General features: G+C 39.6%; 1 protein-coding gene and 2 non-coding genes across 5 annotated transcripts in view; all 3 read right to left on the bottom strand.

Moving 5' to 3' along the window:
• CKAP5 (cytoskeleton associated protein 5) overlaps positions 1-13,921 on the bottom strand; it is a 110,289-nt gene that overhangs the window by 8,247 nt on the left and 88,121 nt on the right. For 2 of the 3 annotated variants that reach the window (XM_032283405.1, XM_032283406.1), the window contains exons 28-39: positions 13,172-13,297; positions 11,531-11,680; positions 10,998-11,201; positions 10,658-10,793; positions 10,055-10,248; positions 8,651-8,823; positions 8,391-8,414; positions 7,308-7,481; positions 6,964-7,084; positions 2,980-3,159; positions 1,539-1,726; positions 925-1,000 (exon numbers count right to left, since the gene is read on the bottom strand). In XM_032283405.1, coding sequence (XP_032139296.1) covers positions 925-1,000; positions 1,539-1,726; positions 2,980-3,159; positions 6,964-7,084; positions 7,308-7,481; positions 8,391-8,414; positions 8,651-8,823; positions 10,055-10,248; positions 10,658-10,793; positions 10,998-11,201; positions 11,531-11,680; positions 13,172-13,297 — 1,746 coding nt within the window. The remainder of the gene's footprint in view (positions 1-924; positions 1,001-1,538; positions 1,727-2,979; positions 3,160-6,963; positions 7,085-7,307; positions 7,482-8,390; positions 8,415-8,650; positions 8,824-10,054; positions 10,249-10,657; positions 10,794-10,997; positions 11,202-11,530; positions 11,681-13,171; positions 13,298-13,921) is intronic. The other variant, XM_032283407.1, reaches the window with a different exon arrangement.
• Positions 6,811-6,916, bottom strand: LOC116555222. The gene has a single exon (XR_004270426.1). It is a non-coding gene; the product is annotated as a small nucleolar RNA SNORD67 (small nucleolar RNA).
• LOC116555277 lies at positions 10,420-10,530 on the bottom strand. The gene has a single exon (XR_004270473.1). It is a non-coding gene; the product is annotated as a small nucleolar RNA SNORD67 (small nucleolar RNA).

Raw genomic sequence — 13,921 nt, 5'->3', positions numbered from 1 at the left:
CCAGGGATATAAATGTGGCACATAATATCTTTCAAGTTCAGCTGCTAAAACATGAAAAATTATCATCACTTCTACAATGACACCAGCAGATGTGTGTCTAGTCACTCATCTGATCATCCATCTCTACTCCTTCCCACTCCCCAGAGCTAGGGACCATCATTTAATGTGGTGGAAATTCTGTCTTGGGTTTCCTTGGTAACTGAGAATAAAGTAGTTCATGTTGCTTAACCAAATCTAACACAAGGAGACAAAACATCTGATACTACTGCAGTGTAATAACAGCATTACAATGTTATAAATGTTCATTTGGTCTCTTTTACAAAACAGACCAAATATCACAGGGCTATACATATCTTTTCTCCCGAAATAAATAAAATCTGTCTCAAACTTCTTTCCTTTTGATTTTTAGAGAATTAGTAAAATATTTACAAAATACCTGCTCCCTTTCACTGTTTGAGGCCACAAACTGTTCAGGCCTGAACTTGGGATATAAATTGTAGGAAGGGAAAAACTGAAGACCAATTTATATAGATATATATGTGTGTGTGTGTGTGTGTATGTGTATTATATACATGTATATAATACACATTAAATATACATTAAAAACTATATATTTTAGAGACTGAGTCTCACTGTTGTCAAGGCTGGAGTGTAGTGGTGTGATCAAGCTCACTCTTGGGTTCAAGCAATCTTCTCACTTCAGCCTCCTGAGTAGTTGGTACCATAAAAGAATGCCACCACACCTGGCTAAAATTTTTTAAATTTATTTTATTAATATTTTTATTATGAAAAATATATTTTTTTCAGGTGTGACTTGGTTGATTTGAGCCTCTATCTTTCTTAGCTCTAATTCCTCTTTCCCCATACTTTTAACAAAGTGATTGCATCTTTGAGAGAAAAGAAATCAAATCATTTCAACTTCACCTTCATAACAAGCTCTGAGAATTTGGGAGAACTGGCTGTTGCTAGCAGGCTGTCTTGGAGCAAAACAAGTAGGGCACTGGAAGAAAAACCCAACACAACAGCATTAAGTTTCAAACCTGCATTCCAATTAAAATCAGTAATTGAAAGGGCAAGTGAGATTACTCTATCCATCTAATAAATTGAGAGGTCATGGATCAGGACTTGTCCTGGACTACCTGACATTCAGTTAGGAAAATAAATATTGTTTAAGCCTTGTAAGTCACCACTTGGTAAGTGTAAGGTTTGTCATTCTTTTTTGCATTGCCATTGGTAGCTGAAAAAGAATAAAATGTACCTGAAATGTACAAGAAAAATGTACCTAACAAACTTTACAGTCCTATTCTAGAAAATGCATATTGACTGGCTGAGTAGTTACTAGTTTTAGCTATGGTCTCAGGCTAAAATACCTTTGGTCCATGATGAAGAAGAGTAATAAATCAACTTCCTAGGCACACTTAAGTGTTGATTTGTGATTGTTAGGTTGCCTAGGAAGTTGACTTATAGAGGTTATGGTTTCTAGGTGTAAACAAAAGAGAGGATGTCCCAGGCTCTTTTGGCTGAGAATACAGGTATACCTCAGGATGTTGGTCTGGTCTGACTTCTCCAGAACCTTCACCACCAAGAGGTTCACAGAGCGGATGACCTGTTGTCCTTCCTCAAGATCTTCAATCCGAGAATCCAGCATTAAGGTGATGAGGCCATGCATTAGGTCTTTTAGTACTCCAGTGGAGGCCTCCCGGGCAAGGCTCTCTATCTGAAATAGCTATCCAGACATAATTGTGTCAGGGAGGTGTAAAACTCAATATAGAGAGTAAAGAATATAAATCTGGGTGGCAAATTCTGGTAAACATTCCATTATGTTTTATTTTTAAAATTTCAGAGTGATAGCCGGGTGTGATGGCTCACACCTGTAATCCCAGCGCTTTGTGAGGCCGAGGCAGGCGGATCATGAGGTCAAGAGATCGAGACTATCCTGGCCAACATGGTGAAATCCTGTCTTTTAAAAAATAAAAATAAATAAAAAATAAATTCAGAGTAATAATGAAAAAACAAAACAGCACACTCCCCCAAGCCTCTAGTAATAGGCAAAATTAATTGGTGTGCTTCTAATTGTAAAAGTTTTTTTTTTTTTTTTTTCTTTTTCTTTGAGATGGAGTCTCACTTTGTCACTCAGGCTGGAATGCAGTGGTGCAATCTTGGCTCATGGTGACCTCTGCCGCCTGGGTTCAAGTAATTCTCTGCCTCAGCCTCCCAAGCAGCTGAAATTACAGGCACCCGCCACCACGCCCATAATTTTTTGGATTTTTAGTAGAGACAGGGTTTCACCATCTTGGCAAGGCTTGTCTTGAACTCCTGACCTTGTGATTCACCCGGCTTGGCCTCCCAAAGTGCTGGGATTATAGGCGTGAGTTACCGTGCCTGGCCAAAGTATTTGTTTTTACCTGTGAAATTATTTACTGTTAGGCCAAATCTGCAATTTCTGGCTAGTTGGTGTCATTAAGTCTGCCCTTTTAGCCCCAATTTAAGAAAGCATATTGATATTGAAATCCAAGTGAATGTCTTTATTATCCTTATAATCTGCTCTAAAGGTAAATCATTGGCAAATTTTTTTCCTTTTATTTTTAGTTGACATGTAATAGCTATACAAATTTATGGAATACAGAGTGATATTTTAATTCATGCATACAATGTATACTGATCAAACCAGGCTACTTAGCATTTTTAATGTAAGCATACTTATCTGTGAAAAGTCAGCTAGGGTCTACCATGCCTGATGAAGAAACTGGCAGGAAGAAGCTAGGTAATCTGTAAGCATTTTACTTTATCCTAACAGTAAGGTGGGATGGAGTGTAGCCCAGCATCCAATGGAAGCCATCAGTAGCTTGCTATATAATGCATGTAAAATTCTACCAAGTGACACAGGACTCACTGGAACATCTGCATGGATTCTGGCTTTAGAACCCAGGCAGGCTGAGAGATTGATGGGAAGCTGAAGTTTTGCAGAGGTGCCCTTACCGAAATCATGTTGCCAATGATACAGCTATACAACTTGATGATCTCATCCTTCTCCAATTTCTCATCTGCCATGTGTGTGTTGTAGATGAGTCTTAGCTGCATGAACGTGGCTATCAGAAACTGATCAATGTGGCCAGACATGGCTTCAGCTTTGTCTTCCTGTCTCAGGACCTCATCGATCTGATAACAAAAATTTCAAGATATATTTTCCAAGCTTCATACTTCTGAAGTAGCAGGAAATGCTATATGAAACTTCTCTGTAAGAATATTGATTAGCAAAGTATTTCCAAAGTCTTATCTTGAAAAAAATCCCATTTATTTTATTTATTTTGAGACAGAGTTTCGCTCTTTCGCCTAGGCTGGAATGCAGTGGCATGATCTTGGCTCACTGCAACCTCTGCCTTCCAGTTTCAAGCGATTCTACTGCCTCAGTCTTCCGAGTAGTAGCTGGGATTACAGGCGCCCGTCACCACGCCCAGCTAATTTTTTTATTTTTAGTAAAGACGCGCTTCACCATTTTAGCCAGGCTGGTCTTGAACTCCTGACCTCGTGATCCGCCCACCTCGGCTTCCTAAAGTGCTGGGATTATATAGGCGTGAGTCAGTGGGCCCAACCCCATTTTCTTTATATATAAATAACTAGGGATTTATTTACAAATTCCTCCACTTGGGAGGCCAACGTGGGCAAATCACTTGAGGTCAGGGACCAGCCTGACCAAGATGGTAAAACCATGTTTCTACTAAGAATACAAAAATTAGCCTGGTGTGGTGGCAGGCACCTGTAATCCCAGCTACTTGAGAGGTTGAAGCAGAAGAATTGTTGAACCCAGTGGAGGTTGCAGTCAGCCGAGATCATGCCATTGCATTCCAGCCTTGGACAAAGCAAGACTCCATCTCAAAACAAACAAACAAACACACAAATGTTTAGGTTTCAATGTTCAATTTATTAAAAAGAATGCTTTTTAGACTCTTTAGACAGGGCTGATATTAAGATTTCCATTTACCAGATGAAAAGTGAGGCTCAGAAAGATCACACTACTTGGTCCAAACTCAAAACTCAGCTTTATCACGTATTGGTCCAGTGTTCTGTTTCAGTACACTGGTTGTCACTAATGGTTAAAGGCATTATGTTTATATCCAACCTATTAGCAAGTTCTGTGGATTCTGCTTCCAAAAGAAACCCTGAAACCATGACTCCTTTCTTCTCCACTATTATCATCCTCGTGGCATATGGTATTGTTCATATAAATTTTGGCCACAGCTTCCTAAAAGAATTGCTGGAATCCACTCTTGCCTTGCATATAATCTTATATCTAGAGTGGCCAGAGTAATTTCTTCTACAATTAATACAAACAAAAAACTGCAAAAGTAAAAAAAAAAAAGTACATTACAGAAACACTGAAAGGGTAGTAAAGGAACTCTTTTATCCTAAATCATTTAAGAGTAAGTTGTCAATCCTATGTTCCACAACCCTCTGATATTTTAAGGTATACTTAGTGACAACAAGGACATTCTCTTTCGTAAGTACAATGAAACCATCAACATCAAGAAATTAACAGGCTGGGCCTGGTGGCTCATGCCTGTAATCCAAGCACTTTGGAGGCCAAGGTGGGCGGATCACCTGAGGTCGGGAGCTCAGGACCAGCCTGACCAACATGATGAAACCCCGTCTTTAAAAAAAAAAAAAAAAAAGGAAATTAACATTGCTGTTACTACCATCTAATTCTCAGACCCCATTCCATTTTCTCTAATAACCTCAACTATGTCCTTTAAAGCAAAAGACCAGTGTAGAATCATGCACTGCATCTGTCATGTCTCTCAGTCTCTTTATAGTCTAGGATGGTTCTTCAGTCTTTTCTTGGCCTTTTTGACCTTGAATTGTTTTTTTTTTTTTTTTTTTTTTTTTTTTTTTACAGAGTCTTGCTCTTGTTGCCCAAGCTGGAGTGCAATGGCGCAATCTTGGCTCACTGCAACCTCCACCTCCCGGGTTTAAGTGATTCTCCTGCCTCAGCTTCCCCAGTAGCTGGGATTAGAGGTATGCATCACCATACCTGGCTAATTTTTTTTTTGTATTTTTTGTATAGACCGGGTTTCTCCATGTTGGTCAGTCTGGTCTCGAACTACTGACCTCAGGTACCTGCCTCAGCCTCCCAAAAGCTGGGATAAAAGCATGAGCCCTCATGCCCGGCTTTGACCTTGAATCTTTAAAAGATTGTCCCTTAATTTGTATTTCTTTGATGTTTCCCATGATTCAGGTTATGCAACATTAGAAATATCAGCAAAGTGATATGGAACTCTCACTGGATCCTATCAAGTGTAGCACATAATTTTCTTTTGCCAGCTTGACGTGGTGGCTCACACCTATAATCCCAGCATTTTGGGAGGCCAAGGCAGGTGGATCACCTGAGGTCAGGAGTTCGACCAGCCTGGTCAACATGGTGAAACCCTGTCTCTTCTAAAAATACAAAAATTAGCTGGGTGTGGTGGTAGGTGCCTGTAATCCCAGCTACAAGGGAGGCCGAGGCAGGAGAATTGCTTGAACCCAGGAGGCAGAGGCTGCAGTGAGCCGAAACTGTGCCACGGCACTCCGGCCTGGGCAACAGAGCAAGATTCCATCTCAAAAAAAAAAAAAAAAAAAAATGTGTCATAGTGTTGTTGATTCATTTTGGGTTTATTTATTTGTTTGTTTGTTTGTTTGTGACAGAATCTTGCTTTGTCACCCAGGCTGGAGTGCAGTGGTGCGATCTTGACTCACTGCAGCCTCCACCTCCTGGGTTCAAGTGATTCTCCTGCCTCGGCCTCCCCAGCAGCTGGGATTACAGGCATGCTCAGCTACTATTTGTATTTTTAGTAAAGACAGGGTTTCACCATATTGGCCAGGCTTGTCTTGAACTCCTGACCTTGCGATCCACCTTTCTTGGCCTCCCAAACTGCTGGGATTATAGGCATGAGCCACTGTACCGGCCTTTTTTTTTTTTTTTTTTTTTTTTGAGACAGGGTTTTACTCTGTCACCCAGGCTGGAGCAAGTATAGTGGTGCAATCACAGCTCACTGCAGCCTCAACCTCCTAGGCTCAAGCAATCTTCCCACCTTAGCCTCCTGAGCAGCTGGGACTCTATGCAGGAACCACCATACCCACCCGTGATTTCTGTTTTTATAAATTTCTAATGATTTCCCATCATAATTGAAATAAAATCCAACTCACCCTAGTGCTTTTAAAGCCCTACATGATTTGATCACTGCCCCTCAAATCTCATGCTGTATCATTCCCCACCTTGAACGCTATGCTCCAGGCACATGAACCTTCTCTTACTTCCTTGAACTTGCAAGCTCATTTCTGCCCTAAGTCCTTTGACTACTAGCTGTTTCCTCTGCTTGGAGTCTCTTAGCCCCACACATATCAGAGTTTTCCTGATCACCCAGTCTAAGTAACTACTCAGTTTCTCTCTTTCATTACCCTGTTTGAGTTATATTTACATAGTAGTTACAACTGTGTGATATTTTCTTGTTTACTTGTCTCTGTCCACTAAAATCTAAGTAAGTTCCGTGAGAGCTGGTCCTTACTTGTTAACTGCTCTTGTATCTCTAGCCTCTGGTGAATCAATGCAGTTAAAAAAATGAAAGGCTCAGCCAGGTGCAGTGATGCAAGCCTGTTGTCCCAGCTACTCAGGAAGCTGAGACAGAAGGACTACTGGAGCCCAAGAGTTTGGGGCTGCAGCGTGCTACGATAGTGCACGTGAATAGTCACTGCACTCCTGCCTGGGCAACCTAGTGAGACCCTGTCTCAAAAAAAAAGTAAGGCTCTATCAGAGCCATATCCTCTGAGACAAGTGATGAGTGAGTGGCCCCTGTGCATTTCTTTTCTCAGGAAAGTACTAAACACTACCTGCATCCCCCAATGCTATGACTTTATGAGTGTGCAACTCATCACTTTTACAGCCTGTGTTCACCAACGGAATCCCTATCACGGGAGCACACCCATTACCTGTGTCAGAGCTTGGATACTTGTGTTGATGTCACCACTGGCTACTTGGGAGATGATAAAATTGATTGTGGATGCTGTATTACTGTGCATGTCATCGAAGTGTGGAGAAACAGCCCGGATCCTAGATAGCAGAGTAAAGGGAAAACTTCAATTTCTATTACAAGACATCCCATTGGAGTTATACAATTCTCCACTAAGTCCAGGTCTTAGTTGACAACTACTATAATTCAGAGAGCAATCAGTTCTAAGAACTTTTAACTGCACACTACCACAAAGGGCACATTTCACATATGCTGTCTGATGATCATGAACTGCTTATATTTAAACAAAAGAGTTTAACTCACTTGGGTTCAGGAATAAGGACTGGCTCAAAAATGTCATCCAGTTTGTGCTGAACAAGTTCTGGCATTTCACATCGGACTGTACCATTGTCATTCTCAATCTCATCTAGATCCAGCTGGAATTCTCTGCGGATCATCTGGGCTGCCTCAGGATGCCCACTCATGCTTCGGGCTTGGCTAAGGAAAGCAAAAGGAGGTTCCTGAACTAAAAGAGACTTCTTAACCAAAGGGCAAGAGCAGCACTGTCAGTTGCCCCAAAGCTTCAGGACAGATGTTCAACTTCTGGTTTCAGCCCCCCTGAATGATTTAAGTCCTTGAGTCTAAGCAAGTGCCTTTAATAGGCAACAACACTGGTTCATGAATATCCTAAGAGGGCAGGTAACTTTAATTTGTACTTACATTACCTGCCAAGTTATAGTATTTGTTCTAGTTCACTAAAGCCAACAAACCTTGGACTTCTATTCCTTATGGGGCAAAAACCAAAAAAAATGTATTTATATTGACTCAAAGTCCATGACTTATGGGCAAATATATAAGAAAAATCTAGACTGGCTGGTTCTTTTCCAACAAATTAACAAGTGCTTTAATTTTGCTAATCATAAGTACCATTCCATGCAGTGTTCAGCACATTTTATACTTTGTGGGACCACCAGTCATCCCTTTTCAGGAATATTCACTCTTGACAGGTCAGGGCCAGCTTTACATTCAAGAAACAGGGATTTAAAGTTCCCAAATTCAAGTTGGTTAAAATTATACTCATGACACAACCCAAAATAGAGCTGTCTTGCTTAGGAGGCAGTATTTTGAGTCCCTAAGCCAATTCTGGGTTGCATGCATTTTATTTAGCCTTATCTCAAGAATAGGAAACTAAGCACAACCAAGTATAACACAAAGAAGAAAGTGAATCAATATTTAGCCACATGACATTGAACTTTTGTGGAAGACTTGATTCATGGGGAACTTATGGATACCCTCTACCCTGATTATAAACTGTAAGCTAGTCACCCTCCAGAGGGGATGAATCCAAGTCAGAAGTTAGAAAGATATAAGAGCCCTGCTAATGAGAAATTAGCAGGCAGTACTTACATCCTATAAGTGCGATACATAATTCTGTCCACGGAAAAGCAGTGAAAGAAGGCACAAGACCATTTAGAAGTGGTTTTGAGACAAAGACAAAGACAATGAAGACTGAAGGATCAAACATTTGATTACAATACATTTACCCAGACACTCTGTCATGCATGATAATGGCTACAAGAACTCAAGATCATGTTACAGGACAGGCTGTGAGCACATAAGGCAAAGGCCATGGAGATGCTTTCAGACAAGTATCTCTATCTACATACTTGAGTTTGGAAGACATGTCCTCAGCTGGTCCCTTGCGTAACATGTTGGCATTGGAGCTTATGTTCTGTACACGCTGAGGTTTCTCTTCCACCTGTTTTATTGGTGCAGCAGAGGGCCTCTTTGCTGACCGTTTAATCCTCTCTTCGAGCATGCTCATATCCTTTTCAGAAAGCTGTAAAGAGGCCAAATTTAGAAACCTAACTGGAGAACTCAATAATTAATATCTACTTTCATATCAAAACAAATAGAACCCTCTATGTTCAGAGATGTTTATTTTGAAAACACCACATTTCAAAATCAACTGCTGTTAATACCTGCCCAGCTGCCATCGTAAGAGACGATATGAAAGGAGAGGGGCTGGGCACAGTGGCTTATGCCTGTAATCCCAGCACTTTGGGTGGCTAAGGCAGGAGAATCACTTGAGCCCAGGAGTTTGAGACCAGCTTGGGCAACATGGTGAAATCCCCATCTCTACAAAAAGTACAAAAAATAGCTGGGTGTGGTGGCACATGCCTGTAGCCCCGGTTCTCGGGAGACTGAAGTGAGAGGATCACTTGAGCCCAGGAGGTCGAGGCTGCAGTGAGCCATGATCACACCACTGGACCCCAGCCTAGGTGACAGAGCAAGACCCTGTCTCCAAAAAAAAAAAAAAAAGGAAAGGAAAGGATAAAAAAGCCAATTTGTAACTACAAATAAAAAGGTCTAAAATTAAATGAAGCTTTCCCATTTTTTGTTTTGTTACCACTATCTAGCTGTGTGACTATGGACAAGAAACTTCATTTTTGGTCACCTGTAAAATTCCCAACTGCTTAATATTCTTCACTGGGTAGTAGTGAGAATTTAATTAGAAAATATAAGTAAACATATTTAAGCCCAGTGTAAATATAAGGTGACACTATGAGGTAACTGAAGACAGAGGTCCAGACACAATAATGACTGGGCCAAAGGAAATAAGAGGTCAGAGGCAGAACCTAGTGTGAGTGGCAAACTGGCTCATGGCTGGAGCTCAAGACGTGATCTGACACATACTAGTATCCACACTGTCCACAAGTAAGTACTTTTTAACCAAAAACTCAATGCAGTAAAAATTACAGAGCAGACTGCCAGGCAGAATTTAAACCCAGGACTAGCTTAGATTTCTTGATTCAAAAATAGCACCCATTTCTAAGGCAAATTTGCTATGAATAGAATGCTCAGAAAAGAAAACTTGATTTCTATTAAAACAGCCTAATCAAAGACACCTCAAAGGTCTATCTGGATTCTAGATCACATTGATTGGTTGAATTGACTAAAAAGTAATAAAAACTTAGCTACAGTTGAGAAGACAGGAAGCCTAACTAACAACTAGGAGATATTGCGATTCTTTTCACAACATGCTGACAGTGTTGAGAGAAGTCACTCACATTTCCAATCAGTTTGAACACCTGATCCCCATGTACATTGTACACGGTTACAATGGTGTTGAGGGCAGCATTGCGTACAGCATTGTCACGGTCTCCTATGTGAACAGCTATTTCCTTTAAGGCTTTTCCTGGGGTTGGTTGGCAAACATTCATGCCATAGGACTCAACCAGACATCCCAGCTCTTCCAGGCACTCTGATGGGGAAGAAAGGCTAGATTAATGAGACAACACACATTTGGGATAGAGACTTGGCATATATGAAGGACTAAAATCTTACTCTGGTTCTCCCTAGGATTTTTTGTTTACTGCCTTTTATCAGAGAAACAATGGTATTTCGGCAAGTGCTCCTGAAAGGAAGAGATGCCTGTGAGTCAGATGGCCCCTGTGCACTTGATTTTGTCACCAGGGTGATACTGAGTGGTGCCTGTATCACCTGATACCATGGCTCCACCAGTGTGCAACTCATCACTCTCACAGTCTAAATCAGGAGGTTGGAATCAACTACATAGGCACTGAAGAAATTTATTTGTTCATCTATAAACTATTTCTTCTATAGGCTACTGCTGCAGAGATCCACATCTCCATTTAAATTGTTTGCTTCACCTGCTCTCTGCTTAGAGTTTTTGGATTTGGTTCCTTCCATGATAAAGGGAAACATCTTGCTAGCTGGGTAGACAAGGCACATCCGGTTCAGGATGGCACGAACATCTTTACGAATGACATCTTTTGGTTCTCCAACCTAGTCAACAAGGAAAATAATGATTAAGTGAGACATTTCCTAAGTAGCAATGATTCTCCCATGCATTACTATGTTATGAAAGAATAGGGGGATAGGGATGAGTACTGTGATATAATCGGTAAAAAAGGGAGAGAAAATAAAAGTATAGAAACTGAGGTCAGCTGGGAACTTAAGCAGTCTCCCAGACAGAGACCACCACATTACCTTGACGACAAGATAGGGGATGAAGGAAGATGCTTCATTCTCAGTAAGATGATATTCTTCCTCACTCAGCAAGGTGAAGAGCAATTTTAAATATTCTAGTGCTTTCATCAGGACGCTCGTATTGGTGTCAAAAAACCTCAGGGTAAGCCACTTTAAGATAAGATCCAGGCAACCAATAACACCTTCTTTTTCACTCTCCAAGTGCTTAAAATAAAACAAAACAAAAATCCCACAAATAAGAATGTATAAAATCTTCTATATTCTTAAAGTTCTATTAGGAAAGTGTCTCTTAAATTTTATTGGAGCCCAAAAAGAAAATGACAGAGTTTTAAGCCTTCTATTAAGACCTAAAAAATATACACATATATCCATTTATTCTACCAAATAAGACAGCTCTAAAAATAAAGAACATAGTATATTCTACATCCTATATTCTACGTCCTTTTCAAGTCATGCAAACTTCTGATTATTTCATAGGACTCAGTATTTTTATATGTCTGAGATACATGCATATTTATCTGTTGCAGACTTACATCAACCATCACAGCCAGAGCTTTGTTATGATGCTGAAAGTCTGAGTGAAACATCTCATCTTGTAACCATTTAGCTACACAGCTAGACATTTGAGTCTTTAGTTGCTCAATGTATTCATCCCGTGGGGTAGTAAAATTCCACTTCAGCACCTGGAAAAAACAAACAGTGAAAAGGGGCTACAGGGTGTTCAACTGAAATGAGGTAAACAGCCTTATATAATGTAGCTACAGGAACAATAACATATTTAAAAATTTAACTATTCATTTGTAATTAAATATGAATGCAAATTATCTTTTCAAGATGTCATGCTTCTTAAAGCTTAACAACTCTGAAAATCTTGTAGGAATTAGAAATTTTTGGAATTCTTTTATTTTTTTTGAGACAGTGGCATGATCATAGATCACTATAACATTGACCTCCCACGCTCATGTGATCCTTCTGCCACCCAAGTGGCTGGGACTACAGGCATGCACCACCACCACCATGCCCAGCTAATTTAAAATTAAATGTTGTAGAGATGAAGTCTCACTATGTTGCCCAGGCTGGTTTTGAACTCCTGGGCTCAGACAATCTGCCTGCCTCAGCCTCCCAAATTGTTGGAATGACAGGCGTGAGCCACTGTGCCTGGCCTTGCAATTCTTACTAAAGAAAAAAAAAAGAAATCAATCCTACATATAGTACATGGTGGATACTGTTGCCACATCTTTGACAGAGAGACAATTTCATATATATATATATCAAAATTATGCACATCATTATTCTAGGAGTTTAACATAGATATACTGACATATGTGTACAAAGACCCACATTCAAAGATATTCACAGCAGCATTGCTTGTAATAGTGAAAGACCAGAAACAACCTAAATGTCCAACATAGTAGGCTAAGGATAAAGAAAGATACGTACATATAATGTACCAATACAAACAGTGACACACATACACATACACAGATAACGAATGATCTTTCAGATAGTTCAAACATCATTAAAATAGTGAGATACAGAACAAACAGTATGGCATGTCCCTATCTGTGTAAAGGAGGGCTATATAAAAATATACATATGACAGTAGAGGTATTAAATATTTCTGGAGTAATACATTTTAAAAATGAGTACTAATATCCTCCCTGTGAAGGGATAATGGAAGGGAGACATGCTTTTCATACTATACTTTGCACTTTTTGTACTGCTTATAATTTTTAAAAAAGATTATGTATTGTGAAAACAAATTTAAGTACCTAATGAAATCAAAGCAAAATAAGAGAAATGACTGAACTAGCCATTTATTAAACAGTCACCAAATCTGCCTTGTAAGGTCTTAGAAAGAAACATTAATGAAGAAACTTATATGTCCAGTTAATTAAAAAAAAAAAAAAAATCAATGAATATGTTCCATTCTTTGATTTTAAAAATGAAGAAACCCAAAAAAGCTACTAAATCATTTACAGGGACAAATAGGCAATAACTATAGGTTTTTTTTGGTAGGAATTAATGCTCCTATAAACTAATATTTAAGATAATTTACAAGCAAAAGAAACACTTAATTCCTAGATATTTCACAATAACATGAATTTCAGACAGCAAAACTATTCTTGAACAAAACAAGCAAAAATCTCTGACAATTCTTAATCCTTCCTTACCTTCAATCCTTTTTCATCTTTCATCCTTTGTTCCTTTCCATTTGGAACAACAATAAAAATCGGTCCAGATTTGTCTTCATCCTCCTTTAAGCTTGTTTTGCTTGGCGCCTTCTTCCCTTGCGCACTCTACAACCAAGGTTCAGGGAATACTAATGATCAGCTTGGCCACTTCTCCTTAAGAATATGATGCTGCTGCCCAGTAAAAGGGCACTATAGAAACCAGAGACATCTTTCTACATGATATTTCACATAAAAAAAAATATGTCATAGAATCTTGTATATGTTTTTGAACAGGTTCTCTAGAAATTTTTCTGAGAATATTGTTAAGTAACTGTTGGTTAGCTCTTGGACTGGCATGCTATGTAGTTGGAAAAGCTACTACTACTGATCATTAGTCTAGGTCACAGACTTTTTGTTTATTGGATTATTATTTTTATCTTGAAATCTTCAACACTACAGCTTTCCATATTAATGACATCTATTTTTTTTTTTTGAGATGACATCTTTTTTTTTTTTCTTTTGCTCAGGCTGCAGTGCAGTGGCACAGTCTCAGCTCACTGCAGTTTCTGACTCCTGGGTTCAAGTGATTCTCCTGACTCAGCCTCCTGAGTAGGTGTGACGACCGGCACCTACCACCATTCCTGGCTAATTTTTGTATTTTTAGTAGAGATGGGGTTTCACCATGTTGTCCAGGCTGGTCTCGAGCTCCTGACCTCAAGTGATCCACCTGCCTCAGCCATTAATGACACC

Source organism: Sapajus apella, unplaced genomic scaffold (assembly GCF_009761245.1).
Source record: "Sapajus apella isolate SASKATOON/1434 unplaced genomic scaffold, GSC_monkey_1.0 scaffold14, whole genome shotgun sequence".
In the NCBI taxonomy this organism is placed as follows: Eukaryota; Metazoa; Chordata; class Mammalia; order Primates; family Cebidae; genus Sapajus; species Sapajus apella.
Note: the sequence above shows the minus strand (reverse complement) of the source record. Positions and strands in the feature narration are given on the sequence as shown.